Below are 22935 nucleotides of genomic sequence, written 5' to 3'. Positions count from 1 at the left end.
TCTTCTTTGGTGTCGGGCACAGCCACGTGACCATCTTCATCGACCGGCGGTATGTTATGACTAACATAGTAGGTATGTTTAATATCCATCTCACCTGTTTGATGACTACAACAAGGCAACACAAGTATGAGTTATTACAGAATCGCAGCCTGATGGTAGAGAAGAGGGGAAGGGGAAAGACAGAATAAGAAAATTACAGCAACTTAGCTACATGATGTTTTGGAAGGAGCATGGTAATCCTTAGAGGACTACAATGATTTGTGTTTTCTTCAAATTATAGACCGACATGCCTCTTACACAGAAGTGGCATGAAAAGTGTTTCTTCTTACACACGTGTTACTTCAAACATGTATTTCATACAAACTTGACATGTGTGATTAATGTATTTAATAACAATAATATATAGTATTTACGACTTGAATTAACGAAATCATAAGAAAATTAATATAAATTGTTCAGTTTCATTTCATCAGGCCAAATATTTTCTTAAATATCTATGTGTAAAAGTTTATTTTATAAAAGTTCTTGTGACACTCAATTTTCTCTTAAAACTCAACTATAAAGAAAGCTACTCATAAAAAACCCTCCTTCACAACATCCTAGCTATGCACAGGCTAATAGTAACGTTGTTCAGACTTAATGCCACTGACAAGGCCATTTTCAATTAACTTAATATCTACATTTTTATTATAAACAATATAGTTACAGCATTGATAGTTTGGGTTCCACGGTCAAGTACAATGTTATTATTTGCAGTGTTACAATAAATATATTATGTGACACTTATTTTTTTAAACTATTGTTTTGATAAAAACTGTGGCCTTTCATCATTTTTACTGATGTTTAAAAAAAACAAGTTGGTTATTTTCAGAAAAGTTCAAAAATACGGACAGTGTTTTGTTAACAATAGAGTTGGGTTTTCAATACAAATAAAGAGTAAAAATTGTTTTTTATTGACGTCTTTGAAAAGTAACTAAAAAACTTGTATTTAATAGCTAATCATTTTTATGAAAATATTTGTTGGGAACTCCAAACCACAGCCTCATATCTCGTTCACCGCTGCTAGATGTGCAGGAGCAAGGTATGTGCGAAGTTAGACAACAACTACACTCTACTTATTCTCACAGCAGTAAATACTCGTTTACACTGGATGAAGTCATACAACTTGTTATAAATTGTCGTGAGTCCGAGCATAACTTATGTGCATTTTTCTAACGCGTACACTAACAACTTGCTACTCAACAAACTTAGCTTGGCCATATAAATAGTTTTGTTACAAATATACATGAATCTTTTTCGCGAAATACAAAAAAAAATATCTGGCCCACAAAAACTTCCCAATGGTCGTAACATGAGAGAAAATAAATGGGCACTACGCACATGTAGCACCAGTCGAGGACATAAAACGTGTGACAATTTGAAGAGGCAAAACAAAATGTATTAATATTTTAAATAATCCTTTACTGAAAATAGAATACTTAAAACATGCATTGTTGTTAAAATGATGTTAACATGCATTCAGTTTGTTGGAAGTATTTTATTCTACAGAATTCTTGACGCACATTTCATACATGTGTAGTTATTACTAAATTGGTTAAAATATATTTATATATTTGGACGTAAGTTCTACTACACATTTTAAACATCTTGTACATTTTAACACATTTTTTTGTAGTTGTATAGGGAATTGGTACATTTCTCAAAAGATTGAAAATATAAAATGCATATCCTGAGATTGAAAATATGTTTTATTGCTTTCAAATGTCTAACATTATTTCATATAATGTTGCTACTTCTATAACTTTGCCATATTTTATTGATGTATTATTTGTACGTACAGGAGAAAAATACTCTCTAAAACCGAACATAACTCGCTGTGGAGAGATACAAATATTGCTTGGGAACTTTACGACAAACAGGCCTTGAACCTCCTTAGACGCATATGTACTGTTATTATGAAGGGTAAATATAAAGCCATGATATCGTTGATTTTGTTCGTTTAGTATTAATAAGGACAGACATAAATTAAATGTACCATTAAGGACATAAATTGATGTTATATCTTCCTTCTTGTTACATTTAATTTGAAAGCATTTAAGTTGATACTTCTTAATGCATATACTGTTAAACTTTCAAGTTAATGACTATGAAAATCATATATGGTTGGGTTTAATATGAATCATGTACAATTAATGCTTTTAATATTGGAAATATCATGAATGTATTAAAATTATGAACAATATTAAATTGATCGCAAAAATTTAAGCAATATTTGAATATTAATGTTAATACATATTTTAGAGTAGCCGACTAAAAATAGTCTTTTTAATCAAACACAAAATTAGTCTCTATTACGTTAATGATAAATTATTTAATCCTACTTCACTTCAAAGTGCCGCTGGAAGCACCTAGCTATGATATTATGGTAGACGATATAAAAATCCTTATTTATTAATCTTTATAGTAACGTTGTAAGTATATGTTTATTTAGCGGAGGAAATGTTTGAAAAATTCTTTAATAGTAAGGGAAAATAGTTTTTGATTCAATTAAAAATATTGGTGTTTAAATATTTGTGGGAGAAATAACATTATTATAAAGTACTCAATCAGAGTATCAAACCGATTCTGTTGGTATCTGTTCAAATAAATACATTACTTTTCTTGAAACAAATTCGTAATTGTTTTATCAATTTAACATATCAGTCAAAATAATAAAAATTTTATTTTTCAATTTTTATACCATTATATCAATATTTAGTACAAACATTGGTGTATTTTTAAGGCTGCATAATATATTATACCTAGCAAATAATGAATCTAATTAACATCAGATTTGGTATATCCGGGTTGTTAACCTTAAGTTGAATTTTCTTACGTCTTGTTAATATTTATTGCTATAGTTCTGATCTAATATTCTTTCTCACAATTCTTACCATTATGAATTATGAGATTATTTTAGCGCTTAACAATTTGCAAGTAAGCAGTTACAATACTCTCCTATGCCAAATAAAATAAAAATACAAACATGTTCTAAAATAAACAGTAACTATCATACGTCAATATAATATATACTTATACAAAGTAATATAACTATGTCATCATCATGAACAACATAACGCTTTCTTTGGATGAATTCATGATTGCAATTCCTGCCTTTAATTTTGCTGTATTTCATTAAAGTTTTCCAGTCTGCATGGCTCCCTAAGGCATAGTTCTAAACATTTACATCAGCAAAGGTGTTAATATTAATGCAAATTTAATAAACATTGAATGAAAAAAAAATTAATTTAAAATTAGTGAAAGAGGACCAGAATGTTTGGTGTATCATGGTTTGGACAGAGTGTACCGTCACTACTGAAGTCTTCCTGACAAAAGTTACGCAGAGACATGTGTAGCAAGGATGCTTCCAGAAGGGAGGCCTATTCGTGTAAATACTGCAGCACGAGCGATTCTAAGAAAGACCAGCAACGGCGATCTCAGCCAATCACGACATCTTGGTTACGGACATGATGACAGATGTGTGCCAGACAGGCCTGAGCCCTGAGACTCTCTAGGGCCCCACTCACTCCAGAGTTGCCTGCACTGCCGGCTTGTCATTGGTTCGATCTCCGAGTGCCACCAGCTCACGTGACACCGCAGGCCGCACAACCTCAGCTGTTCCGTACTGACTTAGCGAGAACTGCACATACCCATTGAAAAGATTCTGGTGCTATTTTTGAAACACTACAAGTTGAAAAGTGTAAATGCACGATAAAAAATGAAGCATCCTTGGTTACAAAGAGATGAGTAAATGTCAACACGTGTATTGAAATAAACATTCCTTATTTATGTAATTTTACATCAGATTGATAATACATTTGTATGATAAATATTTAACTATCATTTTTAATCTTTAATAACCATTCATACGGGCCTTTATTACATATAACGTTTTTGATTATAATTGTGAATAATAGCTAATAACCTGATTTGCCACCAAAAATTTTAGTCACTCTTCGTAAAAATGCGTTTCAAAGGGTAATTTAGCATTATAACTTAGGAATTATCAGTTTTATAATCATTCGTGTAACAGTATTAAAATAATTTTTTTTCTGTTACTGTAGTAAGTATCCAGAACATTGTAAAGTTTTACGTAAAACAATTCAACATTTTATAATACTATAAATATTTGGAATAGTGAACCATGCACATTTAATTAAGATAATTCGACCACCTTTATGTTTTTTAAAGTTTGTTTTAGTGGTTCAAGATGTTCCCACTTTCAAATGAATGTGCATAGTTGAAACAATGAGACCATGACACGCATGTACACACACACAGACAAATATTTTTTACAGTTCATTACTTTACAAACATGTACCACAGACACAAAATATATCAATTTTGAGTATATCACTTGTATATGTTTAAAAAAGAAACATAACATTACCACACAATTTCACATCTCGTAGGGAAGAATAAGTGTGTAGGGCATACTTGATGTCTAGGAGGTAGGAATGTACTAGCGCGTGTTGAATAAAGAAACCGGCAGACACAGGTCAATATAATGTTAGAAGTAAAACAATACTAATTAATTAGCTTTTAATTTTCATTGCTAAATTTTTAGTGCTTAGAAATTTAGAAAGATTTTAAAATTTTGTAAAATATTTTAATTAACAGATCTTCCTGCAAAAAGTTATTGTGATAATTTTATTGCCTTCCTAGTTGTAAACATAAGATGAATGAGGTGTTCACTTTTGTGAACATGAATGTATGTTTTAGTATTTCCCAAGTTCTCATGGATTTCTCTAAATGTGTTTAGGATTATACTGCAACTTTATTAAATAGCTGGCACAAATAATTTTTAACGTATACAATTTTTGGTTATTAAATTGAATACCATTAACAAATTTTATAGATGAAGAGTAAATATTGCATACACCTATTGTGAATGAATAAATTTAATACCATCCATATAAATGTGGGCAGTTAAGTAAATATTCAATCATTATGTGGTTCATCTCTATAAATCAAATATATATTTAATTATTATATATAATCGAATGCTAGAAATGTTTCAAGATTAATTCCATTTTAAACGTGAGAACCAGGGCTACTTTGTGTTAATGGCTGGTTTATAAAATATATATTTAAATGTGTAACTACCACCCACTCAACGTGATTTGAGAGTGGAGGTGAAAATGAACGAACTTGGGTAACACTCGAGAGTTGTTTAAATAATTGCTAAACATTAAAAAAAGTACAAATAAATTCCACACAGGCTTGAGAATTAATTATAATACTTATAAGTAAGTACTAAGTGTTATTTCGCATATTATTTGCTGGTATGCATTGAGTGTCTAAACAATTGAAAGAGTTACAAGTAAACTGTCAAAGATAAACAATTATACAGAAGAGTAACTAAGTTAGAATGAAAAAGTTAGTCATGTGTGGAGTTAGCTTACAAATTATCTTAAAAAAGACTCCTTTTTTATACTAAAAATTAAAAACTTCAAACCTAAATTTTAGAATACATTATACCGCAGCCTTGAAATAAAATTTTTATAATTCTTTAAATGAACCACATTAAAATTAAAATGCATTTATGGATTATTTTTAAAGTAATATTTTCGGTAAAATTTTTCGTGTTGGCGAGCGTGATATTGTTAGATTAAACCAGCAGACACGCGGCTTCAGTGTTTCAGTTACGTTACAATAAAAATCCAAATCATTTTGGAAACTAAGAATTCAAACTGACTTGGCTGAATGGTTAAATATATCATGGTCATGACATCATTTCAAGTATATAGGTGAGTTACATACATATCTTTCATTGACACTGATAATATTAGTAGCTTGTCAATTAAATATTTGACGAGCTATATTAGGTACGGGTGATAAACTGAACACGAATAATCCATTATTAATTATGTCATTTAAGTTCTGATAATCGTTTGGCCTCGATGAAGTTTTGAGATAATATGCAAGCTATTTGGGCAGTGGATGGAAGTGAGTCTCACTGTGACAGAAAATTTGACATCGATGAATGAATGTACTGTTTTGGCACTGGCTTTCACAAAGTTACGATTCATTGACTATACTTAACAACACATTGTTACTTACAAAATGCATCGTGCAGAACTACAAAATATCTCTTACGTTTTATTAAAAATACATTTTGTGTTTCATGGTGTAGCTTGCATATTACAAAATACGTTACCACTGGACGGCTCAGCACTTTGAAAGGTTATTTGAATTGATACAAGCAGCTGTTTCGTAGCAAAATGGGACATCATCCACCACACGGAAACAAAATGCACAAAAAAAATATTCGGAAACCAGATAAAAAAGGAATTTAATATTATCAAAGTGTAGCTGTGGAACCGTGTGTTTTATAAGAAAAAGTAATGAAATAATGTACGTTAGGTGTTTAAAACATTAAAACATTAATTTTTTATAAATTTCAGTTTACACGATTGAAAATAATATAAGTATCGTTTAAAGAAAAAACCTGTAAGGTAGATTGTTATAAAATGCATGACTGTCGTTCTGAATCAGTTTGGGAAAAGCCCAAACGCTATTGCAACTCATATATGTAAGAAAAACATTAGCAGGCAGTCACGGATACGGAAAGTACAACATGATCCTATTGGCGAGTGCTTCCCCCCTCCCACTGCCTCCCCCACACAGCACGTGTCCTTCAAGACGCTACAGCGCAGTAGAGCAGTCATGTCCAGGTCTGGAACCAGGGCTGATGTCTCCCTCGAGCAGTCATGTCGAGGTCTGGAACCAGGGCTGATGTCTCCCTCGAGCAGTCATGTCGAGGTCTGGAACCAGGGCTGATGTCTCCCTCGAGCAGTCATGTCGAGGTCTGGAACCAGGGCTGATGTCTCCCTCGAGCAGTCATGTCGAGGTCTGGAACCAGGGCTGATGTCTCCCTGGAGCAGTCATGTCGAGGTCTGGTACCAGGGCTGATGTCTCCCTCGAGCAGTCATGTCGATAACTGGAACCAGGGCTGATGTCTCCCTGGAGCAGTCATGTCGAGGTCTGGAACCAGGGCTGATGTCTCCCTCGAGCAGTCATGTCGAGGTCTGGTACCAGGGCTGATGTCTCCCTCGAGCAGTCATGTCGATAACTGGAACCAGGGCTGATGTCTCCCTGGAGCAGTCATGTCGAGGTCTGGAACCAGGGCTGATGTCTCCCTCGAGCAGTCATGTCGAGGTCTGGTACCAGGGCTGATGTCTCCCTCGAGCAGTCATGTCGATAACTGGAACCAGGGCTGATGTCTCCCTGGAGCAGTCATGTCGAGGTCTGGAACCAGGGCTGATGTCTCTCTGGAGCAGTCATGTCGAGGTCTGGAACCAGGGCTGATGTCTCCCTCGAGCAGTCATGTCGAGGTCTGGAACCAGGACTGATGTCTCCCTCGAGCAGTCATGTCGAGGTCTGGAACCAGGGCTGATGTCTCACTGGAGCAGTCATGTCGAGGTTTGGAACCAGGGCTGATGTCTCCATGGATCAGTCATGTCGAGGTCTGGAACCAGGGCTGATGTCTCCCTCGAGCAGTCATGTCGAGGTCTGGAACCAATGGCTGATGTCTCCATGGAGCAGTCATGTCGAGGTCTGGAACCAGGGCTGATGTCTCCCTCGAGCAGTCATGTCGAGGTGTGGAACCAGGGCTGATGTCTCCCTCGAGCAGTCATGTCGAGGTCTGGAACCAGGGCTGATGTCTCCCTCGAGCAGTCATGTCGAGTAGTGGAACCAGGGATGATGTCTCCCTCGAGCAGTCATGTCGAGGTGTGGAACCAGGGCTGATGTCTCCCTGGAGCAGATATGTCGAGGTCTGGAACCAGGGCAGATGTCTCCATGGAGCAGTCATGTCGAGGTCTGGAACCAGGGCTGATGTCTCCCACGAGCAGTCATGTCGAGGTCTGGAACCAGGGCTGATGTCTCCCTGGAGCAGTCATGTCGAGGTCTGGAACCAGGGCTGATGTCTCCCTGGAGAAGTCATGTCCAGGTCTGGAACCAGGGCTGATGTCTCCCTGGAGCAGTCATGTCGAGGTCTGGAACCAGGGCTGATATCTCCCTGGAGCAGTCATGTTGAGGTCTGGAACCAGGGCTGATGTCTACATGGAGCAGTCATGTCGAGGTCTGGAACCAGGGCTGATGTCTCCATGGAGCAGTCATGTCGAGGTCTGGAACCAGGGCTGATGTCTCCCTCGAGCAGTCATGTCGAGGTCTGGAACCAGGGCTGATGTCTCCCTCGAGCAGTCATGTCGATAACTGGAACCAGGGCTGATGTCTCCCTCGAGCAGTCATGTCGATAACTGGAACCAGGGCTGATGTCTCCATGGAGCAGTCATGTCGAGGTCTGGAACCAGGGCTATGTCTCCCTCGAGCAGTCATGTCGAGGTCTGGAACCAGGGCTGATGTCTCCCTCGAGCAGTCATGTCGAGGTCTGGAACCAGGGCTGATGTCTCCCTCGAGCAGTCATGTCGAGGTCTGGAACCAGGGCTGATGTCTCCCTCGAGCAGTCATGTCGAGGTCTGGAACTAGGTCTGATGTCCTCCTCGAGCAGTCATGTCGAGGTCTGGAACCAGGGCTGATGTCTCCATAGAGCAGTCATGTCGAGGTCTGGAACCAGGGCTGATGTCTCCCTGGAGCAGTCATGTCGAGGTCTGGAACCAGGGATGATGTCTCCATGGAGCAGTCATGTCGAGGTCTGGAACCAGGGCTGATGTCTCACTGGAGCAGTCATGTCGAGGTCTGGAACCAGGGCTGATGTCTCCCTGGAGCAGTCATGTCAAGGTCTGGAACCAGGGCTGATGTCTCCCTCGAGCAGTCATGTCGATAACTGGAACCAGGGCTGATGTCTCCATGGAGCAGTCATGTCGATAACTGGAACCAGGGCTGATGTCTCCCTCGAGCTATCATGTCGAGGTCTGGAACCAGGGCTGATGTCTCCCTCGAGCAGTCATGTCGATAACTGGAACCAGGGCTGATGTCTCCCTCGAGCAGTCATGTCGAGGTCTGGAACCAGGGCTGATGTCTCCCTCGAGCAGTCATGTCGAGGTCTGGAACCAGGGCTGATGTCTCCCTCGAGCAGTCATGTCGAGGTCTGGAACCAGGGATGATGTCTCCATGGAGCAGTCATGTCGAGGTCTGGAACCAGGGCTGATGTCTCCCTGGAGCAGTCATGTCGAGGTCTGGAACCAGGGCTGATGTCTCCATGGAGCAGTCATGTCGAGGTCTGGAACCAGGGCTGATGTCTCCCTCGAGCAGTCATGTCGAGGTCTGAAACCAGGGCTGATGTCTCCCTCGAGCAGTCATGTCGAGGTCTGGAACCAGGGCTGATGTCTCCCTGGAGCAGTCATGTCCAGGTCTGGAACCAGGGCTGATGTCTCCCTGGAGCAGTCATGTCGAGGTCTGGAACCAGGGCTGATGTCTCCCTCGAGCAGTCATGTCGAGGTCTGGAACCAGGGCTGATGTCTCCCTGGAGCAGTCATGTCGAGGTCTGGAACCAGGGCTGATGTCTCCCTGGAGCAGTCATGTCGAGGTCTGGAACCAGGGCTGATGTCTCCCTCGAGCAGTCATGTCGAGGTCTGGAACCAGGGCTGATGTCTCCCTGGAGCAGTCATGTCGAGGTCTGGAACCAGGGCTGATGTCTCCCTGGAGCAGTCATGTCGAGGTCTGGAACCAGGGCTGATGTCTCCTTCGAGCAGTCATGTCGAGGTCTGGAACCAGGGCTGATGTCTCCCTCGAGCAGTCATGTCGAGGTGTGGAACCAGGGCTGATGTCTCCCTCGAGCAGTCATGTCGAGGTGTGGAACCAGGGCTGATGTCTCCCTCGAGCAGTCATGTCGAGGTGTGGAACCAGGGCTGATGTCTCCCTCGAGCAGTCATGTCGAGGTCTGGAACCAGGGCTGATGTCTCCCTCGAGCAGTCATGTCGAGGTCTGGAACCAGGGCTGATGTCTCCCTCGAGCAGTCATGTCGAGGTCTGGAACCAGGGCTGATGTCTCCCTGGAGCAGTCATGTCGAGGTCTGGAACCAGGGCTGATGTCTCCCTGGAGCAGTCATGTCGAGGTCTGGAACCAGGGCTGATGTCTCCATGGAGCAGTCATGTCGAGGTCTGGAACCAGGGCTGATGTCTCCCTCGAGCAGTCATGTCGAGGTCTGGAACCAGGGCTGATGTCTCCCTGGAGCAGTCATGTCGAGGTCTGGAACCAGGGTTGATGTCTCCCTGGAGCAGTCATGTCGAGGTCTGGAACCAGGGCTGATGTCTTCCTCGAGCAGTCATGTCGAGGTCTGGAACCAGGGCTGATGTCTCCCTGGAGCAGTCATTTCGAGGTCTGGAATCAGGGCTATGTCTCCCTGGAGCAGTCATGTTGAGGTCTGGAACCAGGGCTGATGTCTCCCTGGAGCAGATATGTCGAGGTCTGGAATCAGGGCTGATGTCTCCCTGGAGCAGATATGTCGAGGTCTGGAACCAGGGCTGATGTCTCCCTGGAGCAGTCATGTCGAGGTCTGGAACCAGGGCTGATGTCTCCCTCGAGCAGTCATGTCGAGGTCTGGAACCAGGGCTGATGTCTCCCTGGAGCAGTCATGTCCAGGTCTGGAACCAGGGCTGATGTCTCCCTCGAGCAGTCATGTCGAGGTTTGGAACCAGGGCTGATGTCTCCCTCGAGCAGTCATGTCGAGGTCTGGAACCAGGGCTGATGTCTCCCTGGAGCAGTCATGTCGAGGTCTGGAACCAGGGCTGATGTCTCCCTGGAGCAGTCATGTCCAGGTCTGGAACCAGGGCTGATGTCTCCCTGGAGCATACATGTCGAGGTGTGGAACCAGGGCTGATGTCTCCCTGGAGCAGTCATGTCGAGGTCTGGAACCAGGGCTGATGTCTCCCTGGAGCAGTCATGTCGAGGTGTGGAACCAGGGCTGATGTCTCCCTGGAGCATTTATGTCGAGGTCTGGAACCAGGGCTGATGTCTCCCTGGAGCAGTCATGTCGAGGTGTGGAACCAGGGCTGATGTCTCCCTGGAGCAGTCATGTCGATAACTGGAACCAGGGCTGATGTCTCCCTGGAGCAGTCATGTCGAGGTGTGGAACCAGGGCTGATGTCTCCCTCGAGCAGTCATGTTGAGGTGTGGAACCAGGGCTGATGTCTCCCTCGAGCAGTCATGTCGAGGTCTGGAACCAGGGCTGATGTCTCCCTGGAGCAGTCATGTCAAGGTCTGGAACCAGGGCTGATGTCTCCCTGGAGCAGTCATGTCCAGATCTGGAACCAGGGCTGATGTCTCCCTGGAGCAGTCATGTCGAGGTGTGGAACCAGGGCTGATGTCTTCCTGGAGCAGTCATGTCGAGGTCTGGAACCAGGGCTGATGTCTCCATGGAGCAGTCATGTCGAGGTCTGGAACCAGGGCTGATGTCTCCATGGAGCAGTCATGTCGAGGTCTGGAACCAGGGCTGATGTCTCCATGGAGCAGTCATGTCGAGGTCTGTAACCAGGGCTGATGTCTCCCTCGAGCAGTCATGTCGAGGTCTGGAACCAGGGCTGATGTCTCCCTGGAGCAGATATGAAGCTTAGCTAGTGACGGCCGTCTCAAGAGAGGCTCGCATCTCGCCGACATCATGTTGCCGTCAGGAGAGGACTGCATCCCAGGACGTGTCGATGCTTCAAGCACACTTAGAGACCAGCTGGGTGATCTCTGAACCCTGTACTAGAACTCCCTCCCCCTGGCATCTCGCCACTAATGTGGCTTTGAGGCAACCACGGAGTAAAAATGAATTATAAAGAGCGAGGTGAGTTAACTGACGTGTCATTTGCTCATCTCGTCCCCTCCAGGCCACTGGAGACACAATGAGTCAGGACAGCTAGACTCCCCGGTGAAGAGTCGGCGAAAGCCCAGACTCCAGGGGTTATTGTGGGCGCAACCCACCGCCTTGCATCCCTGGTTACAACATTCCAGAACTGGATAAAAAATATGAAAACGACCAAGAGTCCCTCGCGGTTGACTCTTTTCTGTCCCGACCAACTTTTCATCCCGACAGTTTTCTGTCTCTTGTATTCTCCTTCCCATGACCATTGCACCCTTCATGTCTGTTTTAAGGTTTACCTGGGCCCAAATAAACATAGATTTGCCTGGGACCAACTGAACATAGTTTAGATCTAGATTTGAGTAGCTGTCATGGCTGGCAAATCCCCGCTCAGAGCACAAGATACATGCCACCCTCTCCCTGCATGATTAAGCGTATAGACTGAGCCTTACCCAGAACCCTCTTACAAATACACTTAGTTCTGGTTAGGTTAGGAATAAACCAGGGCCTGTGGATCTATGGGGGACATGCCTCGGCTTAGCTGGTGCACGCAACTGCTAAGCCACTTATTGTGGGATTAAGGTCCGGCAGTATTGCCAACTTATCTCAGCTCCAAAATTAATATGACTGTGCCAAGTCTTATCAAACTTTTATGATACTTATCTTTACCCACATATTCATGGTTCAGTCCGTATCAGAGACTTTCCTGACATGCTATATGTATTTTTAATCTAGAGAAAAATTAATGAAATGTTTGGAAATAAAAAGTTTTAAATTAACAAAAATATAAAGAAAAATATAATGTGGTTATCAATATCATTAGAATATTGAAGGCAAGAATAGGTTATATAAATTTTTCTTAATGACAGTTTCATTTCTTCTCAGTAAATACAAATACAAAATATAAAGGCAGGATCTCAAAAGAGGATTGCACATTAAGTACCTAAAAACGTCAATCATGCTGTCTGAATTCAATTTCACTAGACATATTTCTACAAAATTGTAAAACTGAGTTTGCAATACCATTAGTCGCGTAAATTCTATTTAAATATATACTCAAGTCCTATCAGACTTCTATAATGCCATTACAAAAAAATTACATACTCTATTGAAAAGGTCTTAAAATACTATAATACTATTTTTTTTTGCATACAAAGCACTTGAAACAATGCACTGTTATAGTGTGAAAATTTAATAACTGTCTAATCTTTTTTTCTCTAATTTCTTAATGTAGTTTGTTAATATCAATAGTGTAGTATTAAATGAATCTCTGAAGGAAAGATGAGATCGCCGCTGGACCGCTACATGACCTCGATCTCCACGTCGGTGCCCTCCTGCTCCACCAGGTGTTGCTCTACGAGTGCCCCCACCCCCAGCACCTGCCCCGGCTCCTCGCCCTCTTTGAAGCAGGCCGACTCCAGGTGCTTGTTGAGGTAGGACTTGAGCGCGAACGCCTTGTGGCAGCGCGAGCACGCGTAGTTCTTGTCCACGGAGTGCGTCTGCATGTGCGCGCGCAGGTTGGAGCGGTCGGCGAAGGCCTTGCCGCAGTGCGCGCAGCCGAAGGGCTTCTCGCCCGTGTGCGAGCGCAGGTGACCTTGAAGCAGCCAGGGCCGCGAGAACAGCTTGCCGCACACGCCGCAAGCATGGCTCAGCTTGTGCGTGAGCAGGTGCATGGCGAGCGCCGGCATGCTGACGTAGGCCTTGCCGCACGTGACGCAGCGCTTGGCGGACTGCGAGTCGAGCGAGCGGTGCGTCTGCTTGTGGCGCGACAGGTTGGACGACGTGGCGTACTTCTTGCCACACTCGCAGCACGAGTAGCGGCCGCTCTTGCAGCTGGGCGCCCCGCCGTCGTCCGAGTCCCGGAGGCCGTCCTCGGGGGGCGGCTCCGGGGGCGGCTTCCTCGCCGCCTTGCCCCGGGAGCGGCCGTCCGCCACCAGCAGCGCGTCGTACGTGTACACGACCCCGGCGCGGTACGGCTCGCGCTCCTCGTGGTTGGGGCTGTTGTTCTCTGCGTCGGAGGAGTACTCGGAGGTGGGCGGGGTGAGCGAGGGGTGCGGCAGGTAGCAGGGCTCGGGGGCTGGCGGCGGCGGCTGGTAGCACACGGGCGGCGCCACGGTCACCACCCCCGGCGCCGGCAGCGGCGGCAGAGAGCGCGACAGCTCCAGCAGGTCGTGCGCCGCCTCCGTCTCCTCGGGACTGCGCAGTCTGAAGATGGGTATCCCGCCGTCGTGGGCCAGCACCTCGGAGCGCAGCACCGTCGACCGCTCGTCCTCTGCAGGGACCAGGTCCTGCAGGTAGCCTGCAACACGTGCAGTGCTCTCACTCCTGTGCTGACAGCAGTACCTCCTGCAAGCAGCAGAGCAAGACACTTGGCCTTCGAGGGTTTGACTCTCTCTTGTATTAGAGGGCCTAACGAAGTGTTCACTCACATGATCGTTCTTTAGGCTATCCCACTATGATTTCTAGGTCTCATGTTTGGACTTGTAAATATTGTATGTAATTTAGTGTATAGTGTTTGGAAACATTTGAATTTTGAACTTCCCGCGCTGCTTGCTAGCAGCGCCAAGTTTTTCAAGTTGGCTGCCTGCCAAGGTGGGTAGCCCTGCAGCTTCCGGCAACGAAGCAACAGTTGTTGTTGAACCATCATGGCGGTAAGTTGTGCTATCGTGCATGCTTGCTGCCAATCGAGTTGTTCGCGAGTGAATCGTTATTAATTGTTTCGTTTTATATGGATTTTACAGTCTCGTACGTCTCTAGACAAAACATTTGGTCCTCCGGGCCAGATAGTTCCGGTTTTTTCTGGTGTTGTTTGAAACGTGATTCTTGTGCACGTGGTAAACATTCATACTTCGTTCGTGTTATTTCGTGCGCTATACTTTCGTTATTTAGAGTATTTTCATGGTCAAGATCTCTTCGGCAACGTGTTTTAGAAGAAATTCGCAGAAATTTAGAGAGCTAAGAAACTGTTATATTTTCTTTGTTACCGTGGAATATATTTCGTGTTGGGGTTATGTTGTAATATTTATCGGCGTCGGCTCATGTTTTTCGTTGCGTTAAGTGTTTTTGCTGGATGTAAATTTTGATTTGCTGTGTCTAACCTTGGTTATATTGGTCTTCGTTGTGTTTATTTCTTTGTTGTGCCTTTTTGTTATTTCGTCCTTTGCTTTTGTGTGTGACCATGGCAGATATAGGCTCGGCACTCGTGCGTATCCGACTAGCAGAGGCTCGGCTCAAACGTGCTGTCGACCTGTCTCAAAAAGTTGTTAATGATGCTTCTAAGCAAGGATTGTTTCGGGCCACAGTTCGTGATCCATCCCAAGTTCGTGATAAGTTCGAGGCGGATTTTGTGGTTCTTGGGGCAACACAAAATTCTGACATCGATCTCTCAGAACTGATGGCACGTATGGACGATTTCGAAGAGAAATATTTTGAAGTTATGGCGACGGTAAGTGCCCTGGAGGGGTGTTCAATGGAGAGCTCAACATCGTCAAGGCCCAAGGTGAGCAATTCTAGGGTGGCTTTACCAAAAATTACGCTTCCAAGTTTTGAGGGTAGCATTAAAAATTGGCCTAACTTCTCCAACCTATTTTTCACTCTCATTGCTAACAATAGTGACCTTTCATCTGTTGAGAAACTGGCTTATCTGAAGACTGCTCTCAGTGGTGAACCCCTCAGCATGATTCAGGCCTTGCCAATGTCTGAAGTAAACTTTGATGTGGCTTGGAAACTACTTGTTGGTACGTACGAGAACAAGAGGCTCATTGTGTCTGTTCATGTGGAGGCTTTACTTCAAACACCCTCTGCATCAGCTGACTCTCCCAAGGCATTGCGCCAACTGTTGAACACTGTTACAGAGAATGTGTCTGCTCTGAAGGCCTTGTCTGTCCCTGTAGACCAGTGGGATCTGATGCTGCTGCCCATTCTATGCAAACGGTTGGATACTGCCTTACAAACACAATGGGAAATGACATTAACAGAGAGTTTCCCACTCTTAGTAGTTTCACTTAGTTTCTTGAAAAACATTGTCGTGCTCATGAGGCTGTGATAGCTTCCCGTTCTAGGAGTTCAGGAAATCAGGTTCCCAAACAGACGGCTCAAGGGTACCAAAACAACTGGAGGCAGTCTCGAGATCAGTCTGTACACACATTAGTAAGTTCTCCACAGTCACAAAGTTTTCTCTTGTGTAGTGACATTCATGTGGTTAGGTCATGCCCTATCTTCTCGCAGGGTAGCCCCAAGGAACGATATGCAATAGTAAAGGAGCATAAGTTGTGTCTGAATTGTCTTTCCCCACCACATCGATCAAATTGGTGTCCATCTAAGTCATCATGTCATCATTGTAAGGCACTTCACCATTCCATGCTATATTTTGGGGGTCAGCGATCAGATGAAGACTCCATCCCATCCAACTCAGACAAGGAACCACCATCATCTGACTCTAATCCTGCCACTGTTGCAGTAACTGCTGCTAAACCTACCTCAACATCAACAATATTGTTGTCAACTGCTCAAGTACAGATTTTTGATCGTTCTGGTGTGCCTTGTGTTGTACGTGCTTTGCTAGACACTGCCAGTCAAGCCAGCTTATCACCGAACAGTGCCTACAAAAGCTCCGGCTGGTTCGCAGATCTTCCGATACATGGTTTGTCCAGTACACCTGTGAATGTGGCTAAATCCTACACATCAGTTGTCATCTCCCCAGTGGGCAATCCAGATAATCAGTTTGCCCTGGATGTATTTGTGTTACCACACATTACCAATAACTTGCAGAGTGCCAAACTTTCATCGGATGTGCGTCGATAAGTGGCTCATCTCAAGCTTGCTAATCCTTCTTTCGACACCCCTGGTCCTGTTGACCTGCTTATTGGTGCTGACCTATTTCCTCTTCCTCCAGTGGCTCTCGACTCTGTTTTGGGATGGATTCTCATGGGAAAGGTGGACGCCAAACTTCCACCACCCCGCCTGGAATCGCATTGTGTCACATTGTTTACTTCTTACCCTCCATTAGATGATGTTGTACGAAAGTTCTGGGAAATTGAAGAATTCCCACGTGTAGAACACAAGTCTCCTGAGGATGTTTGTTGCGAAACCATGTTAGCCGAAACTCATGTTCGAAACGAAGAAGGCCGATATAGTGTGTCCCTGCCATTTCGCCACTCGAGACCTGAGTTGGGCACCTCTAGACCCCGAGCTATAATAAGGTTGATGCGCCTAGAGAGATGCTTGAAAGGTGACTCAAAGCTCAAACTGATGTACTCAGAGTTCATGGAAGACTATCTTGCCAAGGGTCACATGGAAAAGGTTCCAGATGATCAGATTAATGTGACTCCAGCATATTATATCCCCCAACATTGTGTCGTGAAGCCGGAGAGTTCAATCACAAAGCTGTGGGTAGTGCTTGATGGGTCTGCTAAGAGCTCATCCGGTGTCTCATTGAATGACACACTGCTAACCGGCCCCAAGCTGCAACGAGATATTTTTGACCTACTGTTGAACTTTCGGCTACTTCCCTTTGTGTTTACAGCAGATGTTAAACAAATGTACTGTCAAATATCTGTTCTGCCCCAGCACCAGGACTACCAACGCATTGTTTGGCGCTTCTGTGATTCGGAACCTGTGCAGGATTATAGATTGAAGACGGTGACATATGGCATCTCCTCAGCTCCATTCTTGGCCCTTTGAACTCTTCAACAACTGGCGGTCGATGAGAAAGACCACTTTCCAGCTGCCTCAAGAGTTTTGCAATCCGATGTGTATGTCGATGATGTGGTTACCGGTTCTCACTCTCTTGAATCTGCTCTGGCTATACAAAAGGACCTTCGAGCTCTTCTTGCCAAAGGGGGCTTCAAGTTGAGGAAGTTCATGAGCAACCATTCAGCGCTCATAGACTGGCTTCCGCCTGAAGATGCCGATATGCCCCAATCATTTGATCTGGATCCTGAGAGTCAAGTTGTGGTCAAGGTCTTAGCACTTCAATGGAACCCAGTCTCGGACACCTTCTCCTATGTAATCCGAGGCCACTCGAGTCTTGTTACGAAGAGGAGCATCCTTGCCAACATAGCCAGAATATTTGATCCTCTAGGATGGCTTACTCCACTGTTAATGTTTGCAAAGCATCTATTGCAACTGTTGTGGGTGCGGTCCATTGACTGGGATGATCACCTCCCGCCTGATCTTGTTTCTCAGTGGGATCATTTTAGCCGGGAGCTCCCTCGTTTGTCCTCCATTGCTATCGCTCGATTCATTAAGGGTCCAGAAGGCTTTACCTATCGACTGCATGGTTTCTGCGATAGTTCTGAGATTGGTTACGCGGCCGTGGTGTACCTGCGCATAGTGTGCCCGGATGATCGAACCATCAGTCGTCTGCTGATAAGTAAATCCAAGGTTGCACCAGTCAAGAGCCAAACCATACCTCGTCTGGAGCTTTGTGGAGCACTACTGTTGGCTCGTGTGCTCAACCATGTGATTGAGACTTACCAAGAAGTTTTGCCTGGATCTTCCATCACAGCCTGGACAGACTCGCAAGTGGTTTTTGCATGGATTAACTCATCTCCTTATCAGTTGAAGACTTTTGTAGCTAACCGTGTAAGCGAACTCCAAGAGCTTACCCGTCCCAGTTGGTGGAAACACATGCCATCTGAGTTCAATCCTGCTGACTATGCCTCTCGTGGTCTCTTCTTCCCTCTTCAACTATTGGATCATCACTTGTGGTGGACTGGTCCACCGTGGTTAATAGAGTCACCCGGACAGTGGCCTTCCTAGTCACCAGATGCAGTGGAAGTGGATCCCGCTGTGATGGAGAAGAAGACTGTCACTTTGACCACTGTAACGTCCTCTGATGATCTTGGCCAGTTGGCAATGCGATTCAGTCGACTAACCAGGCTTCTGCGTGTCACGTTCTGTTTATTGCTCTTTGCCCACAATTGTCGCGTGTCACTGAAAGAGCGCAAGACTGACAATATGTCTCCTGATGAGCTGAATAAGGCTCTTCTGGGTACAATCACATCATTTCAGAGAGGATATAAGTGCTCTGAAGAAGGGATAGTGCACTTCCCCTCAGATTCGCAAACTAGTACCCTTTCTTGATGACAATGGCCTGATAAGGGTAGGTGGTCGTTTAGCTCACTCCAGTGTTCCTTTTGAGCAGAAGCACCCGGTGCTGCTTCCAAAATCTCACCAATTGACTGATCTCATTATTAACCACTATCATGAAAAGAATCATCATCCTGGCGTTCAAACTCTTAGAGGAATTCTTAGAGAACAATTCTGGATTCTTGCAGATAAGGATGCCATCTCTCACTGCTTGCATCACTGTGTTCCATGGTTTAAGCAAAGACCAGTAGCAAACACACCTCTCATGGGCGATCTTCCCACTATGAGAGTGCAACAGGTTAAACCATTTGCCAAGGTAGGAGTTGACTATGCTGGTCCTTTTATGGTTAAACTTGGTCGTGTCCGTGGGGCAAAGGTTTTGAAGGCTTACCTTTGTATTTTCGTCTGCTGTGCGACAAAGGCCGTTCATGCAGAACTAGCTTCAGACCTGTCCACTGAGACCTTTATTGGAGCCTACAAACGTTTTCTTGCCAGGTGTGGGAGAACATCTGATATCTACAGTGATTGTGGGACCAACTTTGTCGGAACTCACAATCGTCTTAAGGAACTTCAGCAACTTCTGTCGTCGGCACCACACCAGCAGGCTGTCACTGATGCGTTGTCCCAGCTCGGTGTCATGTGGCACTTAAACCCTCCTGCTGCTCCCCATTTTGGTGGTTTGTGGGAAGCCGGGGTAAAGTCTTTCAAGACTCACTTAAGTAAAGTTATTGGTGAACAAGTGCTCACATTTGAAGAGCTTTACACCCTTCTAGTGCAGGTGGAAGCTATGTTAAACTCAAGACCCCTGTGCCCTTTGAGTTCTGATCCCAATGACAGCAGTGCTCTAACCCCTGGCCATTTCTTAACCCTGGAGCCACTGGTCACATTACCAGAGCCTAATTTGAGGGATGTATGGCTAAACCGCCTTCAACATTGGTAACTTGTGGAACGCCTCCAACAGGACTTTTGGCATCGTTGGCACAGGGATTACCTACACACGCTCCAGCAGCAGCAGAAATGGCATGAGCAGGGAGTTAGTCCCACTGCCAACCAACTTGTGCTCCTGAAAGAAGACAGGCTCCCACCTCTACAGTGGCGCTTGGGGCGCATCGTGGAGCTCTATCCTGGGAAAGATGGTGTTGCCAGAGTGGCTACTATCCGGACTTCTAGTGGAACTTTGAAGCGTCCTGTGGTGAAGTTCTGCCCGCTACCGTACGATTGTTGAAATGGGACATTTCAAGGCGGGCTGTAATGTTTGGACTTGTAAATATTGTGTGTAATTTAGTGTATAGTGTTTGGAAACATTTGAATTTTGAACTTCCTGCGCTGCTTGCTAGCAGCGCCAAGTTTTTCAAGTTGGCTGCCTGCCAAGGTGGGTAGCCCTGCAGCTTCCGGCAACGAAGCAACAGTTGTTGTTGAACCATCATGGCGGTAAGTTGTGCTATCGTGCATGCTTGCTGCCAATCGAGTTGTACGCGAGTGAATCGTTATTAATTGTTTCGTTTCATATGGATTTTACAGTCTCGTACGTCTCTAGACAAAACATCTCATTCTCAAGTTATAATTTTTTAAAAATAATATACATTCATATTATATATACACATATATAATCCATGATTACTTTAGTGTCGTTTAATAATTACATATGTAATATTATATTTAACCCCAAACTTATGAAGGAAGTTTGTTCGTGCTTGATATTTACTTTAGAATTTCAGAATATTCGGGATTTTTAATGCAATTTACAAAGTTACACTTCATGCTGTTGCAAAGCACCTTACCACTGTCACTGAATTATATTAGATCACATTCTCATGCATGTACTGTTTGAAAATACATGTTATACTATCTATATGCCACTGATACAATAACATATAAAAATTAATATTTTATAAGTGAGTAATCAGTTGAATATAATCATTAGATATCCACTAATGCTCAGTAATGAGATGTTAAACTAATGATGTTGGGTTGTGACTTCAGCGCCCATGTGCCGGAAATGAGGTATTTCGGCACTTTTTTTATTTTACTTTTTATTATGATTTTAAATTATATTTGGAAATTTTATTTTGCATATAAATTGGTTATAAAAGGGTGATTTACACTTTGTTACGCTGGTGTACTCTACTTAGTTAAACTATGCTGCAGGGGCCCCAAGGCACCCTTTTCTCAGGGGCCAATATGATCTTTTGCAAGTCTAAAGACGACATTAGCAGCCCGGATGACATTTCTCCCGCTTGCAGTCATGCCCGGGGCGTGTAATATTAATTCCCTACCTTACTAAATTTGCATAGAGCATCTTCTGGCTTGCAAGCTATATTTCTTAGAGGCCCGCTGAGCCCAGCGAGTCTCGGCAAGAACGAGTATCTAGTGGACCCTCTTTCCCAGCCTCGTTGCGTTTTCTGTCCACCCTCACCCCCAGTACCCCTTTTGGTTCTCAGAATTTAGCCCAGGATCATTGCCCTGACGTGAACTCGCCAGGCAGTGGCCTACTTCAAAGAAGATTTTCCACAGAAAAAATATGTGCAAATATGGACCACATACGACATCTAGTGACAGAAATAGTAACTTCTGCTCTTGTCGCCAACGAGTGGAGCTAACACCCGCGACACCTGTTGGCGACCTTGCTAACCTCCCCTTTATTTCCCCTTTAGGCCGCCAGAGAGCAGCACCGGCTGCACCATAAGCCCCTATGCTTTCAACTCGTGAACAGTAAAAGTCGATCCTATGTATCTTTCTGTGCCCGCTCTTAGAGCGCGCGGTAGTCGTCCTTCGGCGCAACAACTGAAGTTGTGGTTACGCTTACCTTGGTCACCTCTGAAAGTTTTCGGCCCAGAGCCGAACCTTCCCCCTCTTTTCCCTAGGGCCGAGCGCCCGTTTTAATTAGGAGCATTGTCCGCCATTGTGGCACTTAGACTTTGGCTACTTACCACGGAGCAGGAAGGCCTGTGTCATCTCGGTGTCGTCTCTGTTGAGAGGATTTTTCGCGGCAACGACGAACTCTACCTTTGAATTAGGAATGTAGTCATCGGTGTTAAGGGATGTGATCCCAGTTTCTAAATTTAGTAGTAGCCAGTAAGTCGTTGTAATTAGGCAACAAATAATATTTCAGTTTAAATTATGTTAATTTTTTTTATCTTCCTAAATTATGGTTTCTTCCGCGACATCTGCGCTATTCATGGTCCGCGCCTTTTGGATTTCTGCGCGAGACATTTCCTGAGTCCAGGAGCTACACCCTGTTTGGTGAGTACTTCGGTCTCATTTTCCTCCCCGAATTCCCGTTTGTTGGCCTTTTCGTGCCAGCAGGTCTAATTCGTCGGAATTTGACTTGTGTTTCAGACAGGGTCTAACTCTTGGGCGCCGAAATTGCACCCCAACATGTTTTCCAGGACCTAGAACTTCGAGTCTCTTTAAGAAGAGCTTTATCCCGGCCAGACGTCCAACTTTGAAGCCCCGCGTGATATTTAAAATATAACTTCTCCCTACAACCAATGAAAGAACTTATTTAAATGAATACCAGCGAGCAGTGCCATAGGGAACTTAACAAATAGGAATGTGTGAAATTGTTTAAATGAAACGAAAATTACAGTAATGAGTGGACGAATCCAACATGCTATAATATGTCAGGAAGGACATTTTTAATTTTTTTCTGTGCTTGATTTGTTGTTAAATTATAGTATAACGTGTGTTAATCATATCGGGCCGGCCCTCCTTTTAGTAACTTGTTAATACCTTTTATTTTGAAACCAAAGCAAAGGGAAAACAGATTAAATTTAATTCTGTTTAAATAAACCAGGAAACCTATAGACCAATATACTTATGTAGTGATTTTTTTATTTCTTATTTACCTGTATATATTTAAACGACCCACTAGCTCCCAAGTTGTTTGTGTTCAGGGAGTATCAAATTGTCTTGTTCACCGCCTCGTGCCACATCTGGCAATACTTGTATTTTTCTTTATAATTTTGCCCAGATGTTTCCTAGGCCTTTTTTTTTTTTTAATAAATTTAAAATAATCTAATTTTGGGGCACAGTGGGCATTACACCCAACCTAA

The 22935-nt window shown here is 44.1% G+C and overlaps 1 protein-coding gene across 1 annotated transcript; it reads right to left on the bottom strand.

The window, feature by feature from the left end:
- Positions 1-13089: 13089 nt before the first annotated feature.
- Positions 13090-21835, bottom strand: LOC134540670 (transcriptional repressor scratch 2-like). Its single transcript, XM_063383542.1, has 2 exons — positions 21811-21835; positions 13090-14087 (listed from the first exon to the last, which is right to left on the bottom strand). The coding sequence occupies exons 1-2, from the start codon at positions 21833-21835 to the stop codon at positions 13090-13092; spliced, it is 1023 nt and encodes a 340-aa protein (XP_063239612.1).
- Between the last annotated feature and the right edge of the window lie 1100 nt (positions 21836-22935).

Source organism: Bacillus rossius, chromosome 17 (genome assembly GCF_032445375.1).
Source record: "Bacillus rossius redtenbacheri isolate Brsri chromosome 17, Brsri_v3, whole genome shotgun sequence".
NCBI classification, from domain to species: Eukaryota; Metazoa; Arthropoda; class Insecta; order Phasmatodea; family Bacillidae; genus Bacillus; species Bacillus rossius.
The sequence above is the reverse complement of the archived record's forward strand: the minus strand, read 5'-3'. Positions and strand labels throughout refer to the sequence as shown.

Bases quoted from the DNA above. Each gene is read 5' to 3' on its own strand.
- LOC134540670 (XM_063383542.1), bottom strand. From the start codon at position 21,835: ATGACACAGGCCTTCCTGCTCCGTG. The intron at 14,088-21,810 runs GTAAGTAGCCAA...CACGTGTTGCAG, and splicing joins ACAGGCCTTCCTGCTCCGTG to GCTACCTGCAGGACCTGGTC.